The sequence below is a fragment of the Sinocyclocheilus anshuiensis genome, unplaced genomic scaffold (assembly GCF_001515605.1).
Source record: "Sinocyclocheilus anshuiensis isolate Anshui unplaced genomic scaffold, SAMN03320099.WGS_v1.1 scaffold788, whole genome shotgun sequence".
NCBI classification, from domain to species: Eukaryota; Metazoa; Chordata; class Actinopteri; order Cypriniformes; family Cyprinidae; genus Sinocyclocheilus; species Sinocyclocheilus anshuiensis.
The window spans coordinates 36,418-53,811 of NW_015558586.1; the positions used below are offsets into that span (position 1 = coordinate 36,418).

The 17,394-nt window shown below is 35.6% G+C and overlaps 4 protein-coding genes and 1 long non-coding RNA gene across 6 annotated transcripts; 2 read left to right on the forward strand and 3 right to left on the reverse strand.

The window, feature by feature from the left end:
• Positions 1 to 756: 756 nt before the first annotated feature.
• LOC107679869 (uncharacterized) lies at positions 757 to 1,574 on the reverse strand. The gene is made up of 4 exons (XR_001633092.1): positions 1,467 to 1,574; positions 1,248 to 1,338; positions 982 to 1,161; positions 757 to 835 (listed from the first exon to the last, which is right to left on the reverse strand). It is a non-coding gene; the product is annotated as an uncharacterized LOC107679869 (long non-coding RNA).
• Positions 1,575 to 1,584: 10 nt separating this feature from the next.
• On the reverse strand, positions 1,585 to 4,577 carry LOC107679863 (RNA polymerase II degradation factor 1-like). Its single transcript, XM_016475571.1, has 4 exons — positions 3,854 to 4,577; positions 3,596 to 3,681; positions 1,671 to 2,259; positions 1,585 to 1,593 (listed from the first exon to the last, which is right to left on the reverse strand). Exons 1-4 carry the CDS (start codon positions 4,430 to 4,432, stop codon positions 1,585 to 1,587), a joined length of 1,263 nt encoding a protein of 420 aa, XP_016331057.1. The 5' UTR covers positions 4,433 to 4,577.
• A 2,466-nt stretch (positions 4,578 to 7,043) lies between these two features.
• On the forward strand, positions 7,044 to 8,621 carry LOC107679875 (transmembrane protein 187-like). The gene has a single exon (XM_016475590.1). It carries the CDS (start codon positions 7,111 to 7,113, stop codon positions 7,879 to 7,881), a length of 771 nt encoding a protein of 256 aa, XP_016331076.1. The 5' UTR covers positions 7,044 to 7,110; the 3' UTR covers positions 7,882 to 8,621.
• A 38-nt stretch (positions 8,622 to 8,659) lies between these two features.
• LOC107679872 (beta-1 adrenergic receptor-like) lies at positions 8,660 to 11,912 on the reverse strand. 2 transcript variants are annotated; one of them, XM_016475588.1, is made up of 7 exons: positions 11,833 to 11,912; positions 11,474 to 11,613; positions 11,143 to 11,332; positions 9,889 to 10,027; positions 9,646 to 9,810; positions 9,098 to 9,176; positions 8,660 to 9,006 (listed from the first exon to the last, which is right to left on the reverse strand). In XM_016475588.1, coding segments are annotated over exons 1-7 (927 nt in total). In that variant the 5' UTR covers positions 11,834 to 11,912; the 3' UTR covers positions 8,660 to 8,793. The 2 variants fall into 2 exon arrangements, with proteins under 2 accessions (XP_016331074.1, XP_016331073.1); XM_016475587.1 differs by having other exon boundaries at positions 9,098 to 9,200.
• A 992-nt stretch (positions 11,913 to 12,904) lies between these two features.
• On the forward strand, positions 12,905 to 16,653 carry LOC107679876 (NADH dehydrogenase [ubiquinone] iron-sulfur protein 8, mitochondrial-like). The gene is made up of 7 exons (XM_016475591.1): positions 12,905 to 12,977; positions 13,755 to 13,811; positions 13,957 to 14,022; positions 14,098 to 14,187; positions 14,283 to 14,455; positions 14,937 to 15,065; positions 16,285 to 16,653. The coding sequence occupies exons 2-7, from the start codon at positions 13,769 to 13,771 to the stop codon at positions 16,414 to 16,416; spliced, it is 633 nt and encodes a 210-aa protein (XP_016331077.1). The 5' UTR covers positions 12,905 to 12,977; positions 13,755 to 13,768; the 3' UTR covers positions 16,417 to 16,653.
• The last annotated feature ends 741 nt before the right edge of the window (positions 16,654 to 17,394 follow it).

The following is a 17,394-nucleotide window of genomic DNA, read 5'->3' on the forward strand; positions in this document are numbered from 1 at the left end:
TACTTGTTTAATTAGTGACACTTAGCCTGCATTTTAAAATCTTTATTTGAATGTGGCAACATTTTTATTTTTAAACCTTTATCTTTACTCTAAAATATTGCCATGAATAAATCTCTGACAGAGACTATCAGCCAATCACTGTGCGCATAGTTAGTAAGCATGCTGACATCATCTATAGCAAAGAGGTCAACCCCGCCCTTACTCTTAGCTTAAAGGGGTCATATGATGCTTTTTTAAAGATCATTATTTTGTGTATTTGGTGTAATGAAAAAGGAAAACTTGAAATCGCATCATATGACCCCTTTAAGACTTCTCTCTATTCCTTAGTAAAAGTTTGTCTCAGCAGCTTTGTGAATAGGTTTTAAGAGAAAACTCTTAGCTAAAAACTTTTACTGCTATTTGGGAGAACTCTTAGTGGTAAGATAAAATGTTTAGTGAATACATTTTAATACATGTTGGTGATTTACAATTCATTAGTGGATTCTAAAGACAGCAAAAGGCACACACATGATATTACATGATAATATTACATATATATTATATATAGATATTTTGCCTAATTGCATAATAATAAGGACTGGGAAAAGACTGATGATTTACTGTACTTTACAGTTAATCAGCAGTGGTGAATGAACAGGTGTATTATTAACTTCAGTAGTAAAAACCTGTATATTGACATGGCAAATCATTACATTAATTACTTTTTGAAAATTATTAATAAAATAATTATGTGAAAAAGATTAGTTCTTCTGGCAAATGGATTATCCACTGTAATGTCCCCCATCTTTTGCACACCAGTAAATTTCCAGTCTTTACAGTCGAGGTATCTTTTAATCTGCCGAGGAAGTATAAAACAAGGCACACTATTAATACAATGATCACATGAACAATTAAATAGATTTGATGCAATACGGTCTTTCTCTGTTTGTGCTTTGCTTTGGGGTTTCATAGACTAATGACTGCTGCTGTGACTTTACTGACCTGACAAATGCAGACGATAGATCTGGTATGGTCAGAAGTGGTATGGACGTGATGGTACATGCAGAGGAGGAGACGTGGAAAAGGGAATGCTGTGACGTGGTGGAGATGCGCTGACAGGAGATTCATTCAGGATTACCGGAGGAATCTTGTAGAATATGGCGCTTAACGTTTCTGTTTTTACTGGAACAGAAAACGAGTGAAATAAATCTCATGCTCATTGCTCTCATTCAGTAAATTCATTCCAACCCTCCTCAGCTTTTTCTCACCTTTTTTGTGCTTTTTAGGTGGTTGGTGGTGTCTCTTTTTGCTAAGACGAATTCGACTCTTGAGGGCAGAGTTGTTCAGCAATTCAGATGACTAAGAGAGATAAAAAAATGTGTCATTTATTCCACTTATTAAGTTAAAATAAAACTAAAAAAAAATAATTGTCTCTCATATATTAACATAAAATTCCAGTACAGAAAATGTACAAAAGCGTTCTCCACCTTGACTGCTGAAAAGTCCAGCGGAGCATCTGATGCCTTTCTTTTCATTAATGGAAAGTCATTTTTGGGAATAATATACATGTCCACACAGTCATAGACGTCATCTGATTTGTTTGACTCACAAGCTCTTTGTTGTATTGCATTGTTTGTTAGCAGTGCCTTAGGTATAGCAAATATGTTTGCATCCCATTCCACTTGTTTTACATCCAAGCCACTGTTCACTTTTGCTACATTGTCCTCTTGAGGATCACTAGCACTGTCTTGATTGTCCTTTATGTCCTCTGACTGGTCCTCCTCTGGTGTCTTTATGTCCTCTGACTGGTCCTGCTCTGGTGTCTTTATGTCCTCTGACTGGTCCTGCTCTGGTGTCTTTATGTCCTCTGACTGGTCCTGCTCTGGTTTCTTTATGTCCTCTGACTGGTGCTCCTCTGGTTTCTTTATGGCCTCTGACTCGTGCTCCTCTGGTTTCTTTATGTCCTCTGACTGGTCCTCCTCTGGTGTCTTTATGGCCTCTGACTGGTGCTCCTCTGGTTTCTTTATGTCCTCTGACTGGTGCTCCTCTGGTTTCTTTATGTCCTCAGACTGGTTCTGGTCTGATGTTGGAAGAGGAACTTCGAGCTGAATGTCCTTTTCTGGTTGGAGAACATCATTTGTCATTGACTGATCACTAGTGTCTTTCTCAGCTGGACTTTCTTTGATGGGTAAGTAACTGAGCCATTCGCTGCCTGTGAATATTTCTTCCATTAAGTTGATCGGTTCAAGATTGAGTTTGAAGTCTTTTAGGGTAAATCTTCTGCTCAGAAAGACAAGAAATATTAGATTAATTTAATAAGTCAACTGAATTTGAAACACAGGTTTGATGGTTTTATTTTAATGGTTTTAACTAGCGCAAACTGTAGGTATTTACATCCCTAATTGTAGAATTTGTAAATGCAAACCTTTTCCCTCAAAGTGATTTTAATTATCAATGCACTTAGTGTTTATTTCCCCCGTTAATCCTTTAACAGATCATTGCCGTTCACTTTTAACAGGTTTTCCTTATTTAGGAGTCTCATTTTATGTGGACTAACATGCAGCATTAAAGAGCAACAATTAAAGAGAAACAGATCTCGGTAACAGTTTATTTTAAGGTGTCCTTGTTTCACGTTACATACTATTATAATAACAATAAATTATGCATAATTATATGCAAGTAACCCTAAGTCAAACCCTAATCCTAACCCTAACCATATAGTAAGTACATGTGGTTAATTAATATTACTCAGTACTTAAATGTATAATTACACTGTAACAAGTACACCTTAAAATAAAGTGTAACCCAAATCTCTGTTACAACGTGCATGTTTGTGTTTGATTTGTCCCGTCACTTCAGATAAAAGGAATGTCACAGAACCAGAAATAAGTGCTCTGATTTATGCATAGGTTGACTGGGCAATGCTACAATCAAGGAAGTGTTGTAAATTTTGTAAAACAAAGTTTCAAATGGAAAAAGGATAAAAGATATTATGCATATGCCAAAGATAAGTGTCTGTATAGTATATAATTTGTCTGTTTATCATCTGAAATGCATAATTGTCCAATTAAAAGTATTTCTCGCCATTAACTTTTTCTGAAAATGTTGTTGTTTGCAGTGTTGTTGTCATTAACTAAACCTAAAACTATTCAAAATCATTTTAGTTTATTTAAATTAATATGAAATAAAACAAAAAAGCAAAAAATCAATTGAAATAAAAAAGCAATAAAATTGCTAAAACTAAAACTGAAATAAACTAAAGCTATTTACAAATATTTTGGTTGCACTTTATGTTACAGTATTTGTGCTTACATGTACTTACAATGTACTTACCTAAGAAAGTACTGTATAGAAGGTTAAGCTTAGGTCTAGGTTCTGGGTTAGTACCTAGTTATTACCCAGTTATTGCAATCACTATTGTAAGTACATAGTACGTACATGTGGAACAGGACTGTAAAATTCCTTAAATATTTTTAAGAAAAATGACAAGCGCACAAAATGACTAAAACGTAAACTAAAATTAAAATAAAAAGTGAATTCAAATTATTAACAAATACCATAACAGTATATAAATAATACTAAAACAACACTGATGGTTGTGTTTAGCATGTCCCACCTGTCTAAGAAAACATATTTGCCCATTTTTGGTGGAAGTGGTGGTGGAATCTCTTGAGCCTCGGCTTCCACCTCCATGGAATTCAGCTGCAAGGTGATTCATTGTGATTTAGGTTTGAAAAGCAACCCAATGAAAAGTGCAATAGTTAAATATGAACTAAAAAAGTTAATTATAAGTCACAACATTGATTTACGTTCATTCTTCGTGTAAGAGATTAGAAGTAAGTTCTACATTAGAAGTATGAGGAAGTATACATACGTTTTGTGCTTCTTCTTCTTCCAGGCTGTCTTGTGTGCTCTTGCTGCCAGTGTTCACACAATCATGTTTATCTTTAAGCTTTTCCATCAGTTTTTGAGTAAGATTCTTCATTTTGTTTTTCACACCTTTCTTTTGCGTTTTGGTGAGCGAGTTGTCATGTTCCACATTTCCGATGCTCATGCCTGAATACTCCTGTCCCAAAATCTTAGCAGCTTTGCTGAAGCTTTTGGCTGGCATTGCATTTGCAAAATCGTCATACTTTTCATATTCCCGTAGGTTTGAAATACTTGGAGCTGAGAGGGGTCTCTCTTCCTTAGGCTTGCGGGTTACTGGATCTGAAGCAGACCTTGTTGTCTTGCCTGTAACATTCACAGCTGTTTGATGGGATAGAATCCTGCTCGTATCCATACTGACTGGTTTTGAAGGACCACCACAAGCTTCATCTAGTGGTTCATGCTTCAACCCCACCTGTGCAGAGTCCACTTTATCTGAGGACACAGAGAGGTAAGATGTGTGTGCAGATGTTTCTTGAGATTGATTGTTAGGCAATAATGCAGCTCCAGCCACATGCTCTTCCATCTCTTTGCTCTTTTTCTCCTCCAAAGACTCACTTTCTCTTGGCTGACAACTTAATTTTGCCACTTGGGTTTCTATGGACAAAGAGGCAGGGAGTAAACTCTTCCTCTCCCATTTAGGAAACGCATCTGGAAGCTCTTTGACCTCTTCAACAGCTTCATTTCCATCTTCTGTTTCAGAACTCCTAGTTGGTTGCTCCTCATCATCATCAGATCTGACTGTGCTATCTTTCCTGTCGTCTTCATTTTTTATTCATTCTTCATGTTTTAGAGAATGGTAAAACACACTTTTACAGGCTGTATCTGGGTGTAATTTAACATTGTCTGTTTTGGGATGTTTGTGTTTTAGATTAAGTTTTGCCAGCATAGACTGCAGTCGTGGAATATCATTCCGCAGACCATTCCTCACATCGCTCTGCATGAAAAGAGACATATTATGTTCTTAGAATATTAGTTTATGGCATTATTCACCGTTTGAACAGTTCTTATAAACATACCTTTTTTATTAACATTTTAATAATCTAAGGAAACATTTTCCACTATAACGAACTTTTTGTGCAATGGAAAGATTCCATGAGTGTTAAAGGTTCCATTGATGCCAAACAAACCTTTATTTTTAAGAGTGTTTTAGTACTAGTAGTACTACTTTGTATTTTGTTTACAATACTTGTGACATCCCATTTACTCTTATATATTATATATCATACAAATCTTATCATATTTGATCTTTTTGTGCTCTTTAAAAACTTACATGCGTTTTTGCAAAGGAATCTTATCTATTATATCTAGCATCTATTTTTCATACCTTTGCTGTTTGTTCCTCCATAGTCTCTCATTTCATTCATCCGTTACAGGTCCTTTACATTCACCCTTCATGTCATATCCAGCATTGCTTCATCAGTCTGAAGTGTATTAAACCTTATGGTCTCTTTTCTTCAAACCAATCAATAGCACACACAAAGTAGTTGTGCAACCTGTGTGAAGCACCTTGTGCCTTCGTCTCTCAGTCACTGCCTTCTTCCTTTTATAGTCAAGCATTTCTGTACTGCCCAAACCTGTTTTCTAAATTTGATCTCACGTTCCACCTTCTTTCAGCCTATGAAATTAATAGAAGTTCTTGAATGTATACTGCATTAAATATTAAATCTACATTAAACAGCTTTGCATTAAAGTGCTGATATTAAAATTTGCAGCTGATCGTAATACAAAGGGAAACTGTCAAATATTAACTCAATAATGCCTGCCCACAGTTTAAACACAATGTGAATGTGTCTTAACACTATGTTATTTTTCATAGATTCAAGCATTCAACCCAGTTTTTACTGTAGAGTCTGCATGTTGACAGAAAACCAGGAAACATCTCTTCAAGAAAAAAATCCTAGAGAATTCAAGACAAGAAATGCCAAATAAACCTTTTGTCATTGCAGGAGGACTGGCCAGCTAGAAGTAAGCGTATTGGTCAGACAAACTTGACAAACAGGAATGTCTGAAGAACTCCTTCTGGGACTTTCCACTTAATCGTTGGACTACATTCCTGATCGTAAATTAACACTAATGACCATTGATGTATGGTTTCATACAGTATAAACACATATCTCAGCACGCTTTCACAGATAGATATGTGCTCATTCATATACACATCCACTCACTGCTTACTGTATACTGTGCTGTAATACTGCAATGGTTCTCAGCCTTTTTGATTCAAAGGCCCTGTGACTTTCCCAAGTGTTCATGATTTACGGGATGAGAATTTTTATAAATATTTTGTACTTTTTTCAACCCCATTAAAATATTTTGGAGTAAAAAAAAATGTTAATGTAATTTGATTTCATTGATTTACATGGCTTGTTGCATATTTTGGCAAATGTGACCCTGGACCACAAAACCAGTCATAAGTAGCACAGGTATATTTGTAGCAATAGCCAACAATACATTGTATGGGTCAAAATTATTTACTTTTTATATCAAAAATCATTAGGATATTAAGTAAAGCTCATGTTCCATGAAGATATTTTGTAAATTTTCTACCGTAAATATATCAAAACTTATTTTTTGATTAGTAATATGCATTGCTAAGAACTTAATTTGGATAACTTTAAAGACGATTTTCTCAAATATTTAGATTTTTTTTTTTTGCACCCTCAGATTCCAGATTTTCAAATAGTTGTATCTCGGCCAAATATTGTCCTATCCTAACAAACCATACATCAATGGAAAGCTTATGTATTCAGTTTTTAAAAATTGACCATTATGACTGGTTTTGTGGTCCATGGTTACAAATGTTGATTCCAAATGTATATTCCAGTTTCAACCCTGCTCTAACACACATGCCATGTAGTTTTCCAGTAAGCCTGCAAGACTTGATTGTAGTAGGACTTTTTGTAGTTTTACAGTAAGCCTAAAGGATTGGGTGCTTTAGGTGCTTTACAGGAACTGAGTTTTGCAACCCTGGGCTATTCCATATACAGGAAATATGCTCACTGTACACAGATAGCCTTCATACATACCGCATTATACAAAACTAGTATGAGCAGAATGGTTGTACAGAATTCCCAGCTCACTGTCGTAACCAATGAAAGGCTACAGTGGTCGTCACGTGATCTATAATGCGGAAGCCAACCAGTGTTTTGTACTTTGTTTTGCTACTGTCCTTTTGAACTGGACTCTCCTTTTTATTAGAAAATGGCAATGTCAGCGCTCGTCCACGTTCTCATACCTTTCCTGCTTTGCATTGCGCTTGCAAACACTCACATTTTCGACAACGTTTTGGTGGATGTCACTTATGATCACTATGCGGAAAAGAAAGTCGACAACCTTCCTGCTTTCTTGGCCATGCCGTTTAACTGTCTGATAAACTTGGGATACATATTATTAGGTATCTACTGGATCTTGCAACCGATGTCAGACAATAGAGACACCTGTACAGCCGTCTACACCAAAGACGTGTTTGCGCTAATGGCAGTGGCCTATGGGCCGGTGCAGTGGGTCCGTTTGGCCACCTTGCGGCGCACGCCCTCTGTTTTGGACCAGTGGTTCACTTTACCTATTTTCGCGTGGGTGCTGGTGTGGTATCATGTCGTTGACAAAGGCTGGTCGTCCCGTTACGCCTTGATGGTGGAATCGTGCTCTGTTCTCAGCTATGGACTGGCGCTCTTTCACGACCGAGGGTTTGAAGTAGCCCTGGGTTGTCACATCGCCTTCGCCGTGTTCAAAGGCGTCCGAGCGCACATGAGCCTAGGAGACACTGCGTCCATGCGCTACCTCTGCTTGGCCCTGCTGTCCTGCGCTGGTTTCGTGGTTCTCAAGCTTCTGGATCATTCTCTTGCCGAGTACTGGGTGTTTCAAAATCTTACTGGACATTTCTGGTCCAAAGTTTGCGACATTCTGCAGTTTCATTACAGCTTTTGTTTTCTCACCCGCCTTAGTGAAAATGCACACAAACGCTCTTCATAAATGCGCATACATTTATTCAGCTGAATAATAAGGCAATGAACATAACATGTACGAACCCTAATTTAGTCTTGTCTTCAACAGTAATATTATGTCACTGACATGTACAAATTCTAACGATTAATGTGATCAAAGATTTGTAAAATTAAACTAATTTGATGCTTTGTTCAGTTTTGTTCAAAACAGTCAGAAAATAACTTTGTAATTAATTGATTTTTAAGGAAAACTCATATATGTGAAATACTTGGATTTCATCTAGTAGAATACAGTATTATCAAATCAATATACTGTATGTGTGTGTGTGCTTGTTTATGTGGTTTATGAGGACATATAGGTGTGACAGAGGTATTACAGCGTGAAGGTGATTTATGAGGACACTTTCGGTGTCCCCGTAATTCAAAAGGCTTAAAAATCAGTCAGATTTAGTTTTTTTTTTTTTTATCTAAAAATGCACAAAGTTTTCTGTAAAGGGTATGTGTAGGGTTGATATAGGCCGTTACAGTATAAAAATCATTACGCCTATGAAGAGTCCCCATAAACCATAAAAACCAATGTGTGTGTGTGTGTTTACAAATTCACTATTTGATGTATTTTAATGTGTGTGTGTAGTTCATGATGTCATGTCCTAAGCTTCATTCTCAGGTTTGTCAATTTGAAGATGAATACAAAATGAATGTAAATGCACAATATAATTATAGACAGCCTGTCATATATTCCTTAACTTGACGCATTAAAACAAAACTTTGAGCAAAACATCTTTAGAATTTTTTATTTGCTGCATGTCGGCCTTTACTGAAATCTCAGCACACATCTAGCCATGAGACAGAGTGTCATTTCTTCTTATTAAAATCATGATGAGATGCATTTTCAAAATGTGTTGCACAGGGGGAAAAAAATCGTATTGCTTGTAAATCTTCATATTTCAAGCCTCGTAATGCCGGTCAGCACTGGATCGGGAAAAGCTGATCTCCTTTTGTTCCAGAACAGTATGAGTACTGCTTTTCGGAAGTCTTTATTTGTGCAGTAGATAAAGGGGTTTAAACCACAGTCCAGATATGCCATTACTGATGACAGTGATCGCAGCCATTCAGGGGATGGGGACAAATCAAGCCTTCCAAGGAGAACCAACTAACAAAACAAGAATAAACAGAATTTTGACTTTGACTCCTAAAAAATTAACAAAACAGAAAATGATTCCACACTAACAGATTTTTCTCACCTCAGATGCAGCAAATGGCGCATAGCAGAGCAGATACAAGATCACCAGCAGTGGCGTGATAGAGGACAGGTCACCCTGGCTCGATAAAATGTGGACATTTAAACTGTTGACAGAAAAATGGAGAAATTTAGCTTTACCGGTATATCACCTGCTCACCAATGGATCCTCTGCAGTGAATGGGTGCCGTCAGAATGAGAGGCCAAACAGATGATAAAAACATCACAATAATTCACAATAATCCACACAACTCCAGTCCATCATTTAATGCCTTGTGGAGCAAAAAGCTTCATGTTTGATTAGATTATTGTGATGTTTTTGTCAACTGTTTGGACTCTCATTCTGACGGCACCCATTCACTGCAGAGGACCCATTGGTGAGCAAGTGATGTAATGATAAATTTATCCATATTTTAATGATGAAACAAATTCTTGAATGGACCGAGGTTGAGTACATTTTTAGCAAATTTTCATTTTTGAATGAACTATTCCTTTAAAAATCCATATGAAAACTTTCAGAATTCTGTGTTCACTACTTCCAACTCTACAAACCTGGAACTGTCTTTCCCATAGCCAGCACAAGTCAGGATGGAGCAGAAGAGTATGAGGAGAAATGGGATGAATATGGAGATGGAGAAGGCACAGAGGATGTAAACCAGCATGTCAGAGTAACTGCTTTCCCAGAAAACTGCACACAGCATTTCTGCTGGATCATACCTGAAAATGGCATGCAGAGTATAGTGAGAAGTCATGTTGATGCCTAAATTTTGAGCATTTCTAAGCATCTTCACTCACTTTATCCAGTCATAGACTACTGGTACTGCTCCAAATATAGCTCCAGTGCACCATGATGCTACACATGCCACCGCCATGAGAACAGACAGCTTTTTGCCTTTGGAAGGAATTCCCATATATCTCTGAACACAGAGAATTGCTGAGGACAAAGAAGAAAAGAATGGTATTATTGTGATATAACTCTTTTTTTTATAGATACATTCTTAAGGCACAAATGAGGAGTTTCATTCTCAGAATAACTTTTTCTAATTCACCTTAATACATATATACATACATATATATATATATATATATATATATATATATATATATACTTTTTTTATTCAGCAAGGCACATTCAATTGATCAAAAGTGACAGTAAAGATAAAGACATTTATAATGTTACAAAACATTGTGATTTCAAATAAATGATGTTCTTTTGAACTTTCTAAAAAATATATTTAAAAACATATTTGAAACTCAAGTTCAAAGACTTACTTTAATCATATTAAGAATTTAACCCTTTTTACATAACCAAATAATAAGCAATATTAAATATTTTATTATTTATAATAATGAAAAAAACTAGTAAACAATCTCAAGCAAAGAAAAGATTGGTATTATTGTGACATACCTTTTCTATTGATAGCTGTTTTTGATCATTTATTGATTATTTTTAAGGCACAAATGAGAAGTTAATTTTCAGTTTTTAGAATAACTTTTCTAAATCATCCCAATTTAAAAAATAAAAAAAAATCTTTGAAACTAAAGTTTAAAGACTTTCTTAAATAATATTAAGAATTTTTAAATAACCAAATAATAATAAAACCTTTTTTTTTAATGTTATATTTACTTGTAATTAAATATAAGCTGAGAACAACGCAGAAAAAAAATTTATTATTTCGACAAAACTTTTTTGTAGATTGTAGAACATTGAAACTCAAATTAAAAGACTTGCTTAATATGAAGAATATTAACTTTAAAAAAAAACTATTTTAAACCATAACATTTTATAACTAATTATAACATTGCTTTTAAGAAATATTAAAACGTCAAATTGTCTGCATTTCTGAACATTGCTTTTTCAATAAATATTCAAATGGAAGCTACGACAGAGTACATGATTCTTCTTCTTTCCTCAGTGTCCAATGCACCCTCCTGCAACCATTCAGGTGTACAATAGGGTGTTTATTTATTGTTCTTTATTGTTAATTACAATGAAAGCAGTATTAGAGATATCCCACAGAGGTCAATTGTTCCTTGTCATAGCCATACCTATGCTTCCAATGGAAGAGGTGATGAAGGTGAACTTTAGCAGGCTCACAACCTCACACCACGGTGAAATCTGCCCTTCACTCAGCACGGCTAAGAGGGAGCCACAGATCATGAGGATGGAGCAGAGGAAATCTGAGAGCGTGAGACTGAAAAGTGGCAGCCAGTAAAGGCACTGAAAATGGTCTTTACACTGTGAGAGAGCAAAAAAAAACAAAGGCATGAGGCATTATATTTTAAAACTGATTGCATCCCTAAAAAAATTCTTTTTTCATTTGTTTTCTTTTTTAAATAAAATTATATATTATTTTATAAAATTATATATCATTCTTACCACAACTTTGACTATCAAAACCAATCCATTTCCCAAAACACCCAGTACCATCTCAGTGGTGAGAATGGGAACGAGCACAGACTTTTCAGTTCTGGACCAAAAATTCTCCTCTGATTCTGTTATATTATCTGAAGTGTTCACTGAAATGAATCAGAATATTATTCCAATGAATTCATTCTCAAATGTCATAGCTTCTAGAAATCAGGAATCAATTTAGCATTGAAATTCAAAAAATTATCCATCAACCTTCACTCTGTGACTCGAGCTGGTCAGTCTATGAAACAGCACTTCGACAGCACAGATTTATCTTCATTACAGAGAACATGACAGAGAATTTTGTGTAAAGGTGATTGACTTACTTTGTCACTGAAGCAGAGACCTACAGATAATCCCAACAATTAGAAAAAAGAAAGCTTCACGCTCGGTTGTTTTGTGGATATGTGATACAGACAGCACTGAACACAGTGATTACGTGGAGACATACGTCACAGCTTTCTGTAATTAAACTGGTCCTGCTTCATTAAGCTTTAACCATCAAACACTTATTCAGCTTTCTTCACAGTGACAGGACAGCACTAATGGCTTCGTAGCATATTAGTATAAGAAAAAGAATCCCTCTGAAATGTCATTTTAGCAATTTAAACAGCTGCATATCTTATTTTATCAACTCATATCTCACTCAAGTCCGAAACTATTTTCAAAACTATGGCATGTCAGAAGGTTAGAAAATTATTACTTTGATCACGTAAATACAGTGTTTATTGAGCTTTATCCAGCTGTTAAACAACTGTTAATCCTACAGTGTTTAACAATTGTGAACATTATAGGCTATTAGAAACAAAATAAACCTTATGTTTAAGTAAAGGATCTTTTGAGAATAAAATCAATAAAAAAAATCATTAATTGTAAGCCTTTGGTCTTTTTATTTATTTATTTAATAACAATGTTTGGTGAACTACACTCTAAAAATGCTGGGTTAAATACAACCCAGTGCTGGGCAACCCAGTGCAGCAGTTGGGCTGTTTTGACCCAGCGGTTGGGTTAAATGTTTAACCCAACCTTCTGGGTAGTAACCCAACAGCTGCTCTCTCTCTCTCTCTCTCTCTCTCTCGCTCGCTCTCTCTCTCTCGGCTAATTTAATCATTTCTTTTTCTTTCTTTGTAAATTGCTCTTTCGTAAAGCCAAATCTCTATGGAATTTTGCATTGATTATTATTATTATTATTGCAATTATTTTATATTCTGAACCACAGTGTTCACTATTTTATATCATAAAGAAACGCGTTTATAATAAAGGTGGTTTTATTAACTGTTTTATTTTTGTATGTTTATTTTATTTGTGTATTTTATATATATATTTTTTTTTTTATCTTTTTGCGGATGTGTTCTGTCTTATATGTTGTAAAAAACAACAACAACAAAAAACACTCACTTCCGGTGTTCTGCATGTGCATTTCCTCAATCGTCCGCTGTTCTGGTTGAGAAGGCCAAATAGCGAGTGTCCGGTGAGTGCGAACTGGTTTTTAAACTCTGCATTCGCTATCTATCTTTTGAGTGAACATGCACCGCATTTTGTGGAACCGATATAATTAATACAATATTAGAAACGCAAATATTGGTATAAAGGATATACGAATAATAGCAGTATAGTCATTGAAAGTCCTTGAGAAAATCAGCCTGTGGCTAAGCTACTTCAAACACCTCACGGACAGCATTTAACTTTGAATAAAAACACAAAGTTATAGATATTTAGGCAAAGATTAAATATGTAAATGCACATTGGAGAAAGTGAGTAGTAAATATGTGGAAAGCTAAGTAGTCGGCTAAAACGGACATGCTTGATCTCCTGTCCTAAGCCACTTGTTGCAGTCCTACAGTATCTGGGTTGCCCAGTCAAACAGTTCCTTTATTATTTTGGACGTGTTACATGTTGTCTATAGATTAAATGGCGATAATCGATATGTGGCGCTTAAATTAACGACATTTATGTGTCTGCTGTCTCGCGACGTCATCGGAACCAATATTTGGGGTTTTGTTTATGTTCTGTAAGGGGAAGTTACAGTCGTGGCACACTGTTTTGTGTAACTGCCAATGTTTCGCCCAATTAAAGTGCAATACAATATTGAATGTCTTGAATGAGCCTGTTTCTTACCATTATTTCAAAATTAGATGTTTAAAAGTTGTTAGTATATGTCCACAAGTATGTTTAGTGTTGTAATCTGAGAAAATAAATATAACAAACCCTTGTTTCCATCCCTTATCTTTGTCCCTTTCACTCACAGTGCACTTCACTGAGATGTCTGCGGCGTTACGTGTGGTCTACACCGTATCCAGGCCAGGTGAGTCTAAGAATGATTAGAACAGAAGCAATATATGAGTTTAAAAAAGCAACAAATACAGTGAGATTTATGTATGTCTGTATATGAAATCAAAATAAAGTCTTGTTTCTCAGATGAGTGATTATATCATGTGCTTACTTCTTAGGGTCATTTCTGGCCAGTCAAAATCTTGCACGTCCTCTCAGCCTATCTGCACACAGAGCAGGGATTAGTAAGTATCGCGTGGTACAAAATATGGTCTTGGTATTAAACCTTTTCCTATATCATCACTTTTTTCTATATGCAGAGTATGTCAATAATCAGGAGGAAGCCACAGATATGAAGTCCATCACGGACCGTGCGGCTCAGACGCTTCTGTGGACAGAGCTGTTCAGAGGTCAGTAACAACATGAGACTTCTAAAGCACTTCCTTAAAGCCATCACACAAATAACTCTAAAAGTAGGTACCAGCTGATGTTTGTCTTGATGCAGGTTTGGGAATGACCATGAGCTACCTTTTCCGTGAACCTGCCACAATCAACTACCCCTTCGAGAAGGGCCCTCTGTCGCCCCGTTTCCGTGGGGAGCATGCGCTGCGCAGGTACCCCTCTGGAGAGGAGCGGTGCATTGCGTGTAAACTTTGTGAGGCCATTTGTCCAGCCCAGGTATACTTTCTTTCTGATTGGCCTTGTTCATTCTAATATAACTTGACAGTGTAAAGGCCCGTTCACACCAAGGACAATAAATATAAAGATAATGATAAAGAAATCAGTCTCAATATTAAAGAATAGCCCACACTACAGTTATAACGATAAAGGCACAGAGAAACGATATCGTTGGAATCACTTTCAGAACGATTTTTTTTTCCAGCTGATGAACAATACAAACATTGACACCCAATCAGAATCAATCTTGCTATAACGAGCTCGAGAATTTAAAGCGGCAGACGAGCGTGCGCTTATAATAAACAGACAATATCATCCGCTGGTGTGGATGCTAATATCTTTATCTTTATAGTTATCATTCTTGGTGTGAACGGGGCTTAATGACAAGCAGTAATTGCATGCAGGTTTAATTATTTGCACATGTGAATTAGAAGAGAAATATAAATGTGCAAAGTGACCTCCATATTTTTCTCTCTCTCAGGCAATCACAATTGAGGCAGAACCTCGTGCCGACGGCAGCAGGAGAACAACGCGTTATGACATAGACATGACCAAATGCATCTATTGTGGCTTTTGCCAGGAGGCCTGCCCTGTGGATGCTATTGTAGAGGTGAGCATCTCGCAGCACACGTTTCAACTACTCATCATGTCTTTTAACAGGTTGTTTAATGCGTTCAAACTGGCTTCTAGTGGAACTGTGGAAATTGAGGAAAAAGCTAATACAGCACAATACAATATAAAGAATATAGTGAGAGAAAACAAATACAATATACACTACAATGTGGGGTCAGTAAGATTTTTTTTTTTTATGTTTTTGAAAGAAGTCTTTTATGTTCGCAAAGGCTGCATTTATTTGATCAAAATTCAATAAAACCGTAATCTTGTGAAATATTATCACAATTAAAAAAATGACCGTTTTATATTTTAAAATATAATGTGAATTTTTAGCAGTCATTACAGTAATCATTCTAATATACTGATTTGGTGATTTTGATGGTTATTATTATCAACTTTATTATCTTATATAAAAAAATAGTTGCATAATGCTGTTTAATTGTGAAAAAAGTAGCACTTTTTTTTCAAGATTCATTGATGAACAGAAAGTTTAAAAGAACAGCATTTTTGAAATGGAAATCTTTTGTAACATTATAAATGTCTTCACTGTCATTTTTAATTAAATCTATGCTTCATTGCTGAATAATATCATTCATTTCTTTAATGAAATCTTGCTGACCCCTAATTTTTAAACCACAAAACCAATCATAAGGGTCAATTGAGATCTGAAAGCTGAATAAGTAAGCTTTCCATTGATGTATGGTTTGTTAGGATAGGACAATATTTGGCCGAGATACAACTATTTGAAAATCTGGAATCTGAGGGTGCAAAAAAATCTAAATATTGAGAAAATTGCCTTTAAAGTTGTCCAAATGAAGTTCTTAGCAATGCATATTACTAATCAAAAATTAAGTTTTGATATATTTACGGTAGAAAATTTACAAAATGTCTTCATGAAACATGATCTTTACTTCATATCCTAATGATTTTTGGCATAAAAGAAAAATCGATAATTTTGACCCATACAATGTATTGTTGGCTATTGCTACAAATATACCCGTGCTACTTAAGACTGGTTTTGTGGTCCAGGGTCACATATTATATAATGTGCATTAAATTGTTTGGAGAATAATTGCGATATTGCGCAGCATGAGAAGTCTAATGTACAAAATAAGCAGGTGTTTAAATTAAAATCTCCATTAGGATGAATACATTCTATATGACCAGATTTACTGGAGTTAATGTCCACCTTTTCCTGTCTGTCTTTTTCTTAGGGTCCCAACTTTGAGTTCTCCACAGAGACTCATGAGGAACTGCTTTATAACAAGGAGAAACTCCTCAACAATGGAGACAAGTGGGAGGCTGAGATCGCTGCCAACATCCAAGCTGACTATCTCTACAGATAAATAAATGTCATGGACTGTCTCATTTCAACACAGTGACTATATACTCTTCACCATGCTCTCATACCAGTAATCACAGTTTCAATTGCACATGGAAGATTTGCTTTTAGACCGTTACTGTTGTGCTGAGTACACATTTTCAAAGCCCAGGGACTGACTTTTTTGTGAAGATGCACATCATTTTTGATTTCTTTCTGTGGGAGCATAATATAGATTCTCAGGTCTAAAATTAAGTTCACACATTCATGTCCGTAAACTACAGCAGCCTTAAAGTGGTGCCTCAGATTGAAACATTTCTGTGGACATATAAAGCTGTCGTTTTGACTTTTCATTCAACAGCATGAGCATCACACAGCAAATGTTGAGGTATGTTGTGTAATAAACAGTGTCAGTATAACCACCATAATAATGGCAGTATAACCACCATAAGGATGACGCACTACTTTGTGGCTAATGTTACATTGTCATTTTGAGGCAGTTGATCCATCCTTCCCATTTTCCCCCTTCTTCCTTTCATATTTTGACCATCCGTTGGATTTAAATGAAGAGTTGTAAGAAACAAAAGCACTTCGACAGTTGTGTTGAATATATCTCACATTACATCCTTACAGGTAAAGACATTTTGTTTGTCCTTGCGAGAACTATACAAAGACTAAATACTTGTGGACCGTATATAATAAATTAATGCTCTGTCCAAATCTGGCCTTATATTGCAACTCAGTTTGAATTTTGAATCGTTTCTTCATAAGAGCAATGCATGTTTTAGATGAAGATTTTCTTTCTCTTAAGTTTTCGTATATTTTTTTGTTTCTTTAAATATCTTTTTAATGGAATGGGAAATCTTTATTTTTGTCTCATATAAGCTGTGTCAGACTGACTTTAAGTCAATGTGCTGATTTGTGAAACTGCTTGATGTTTTGACTTCTTTTTGAATTGTTTTTGCTGGCAGAAAATAAATATGCAAACTAACTGCTCAATTCT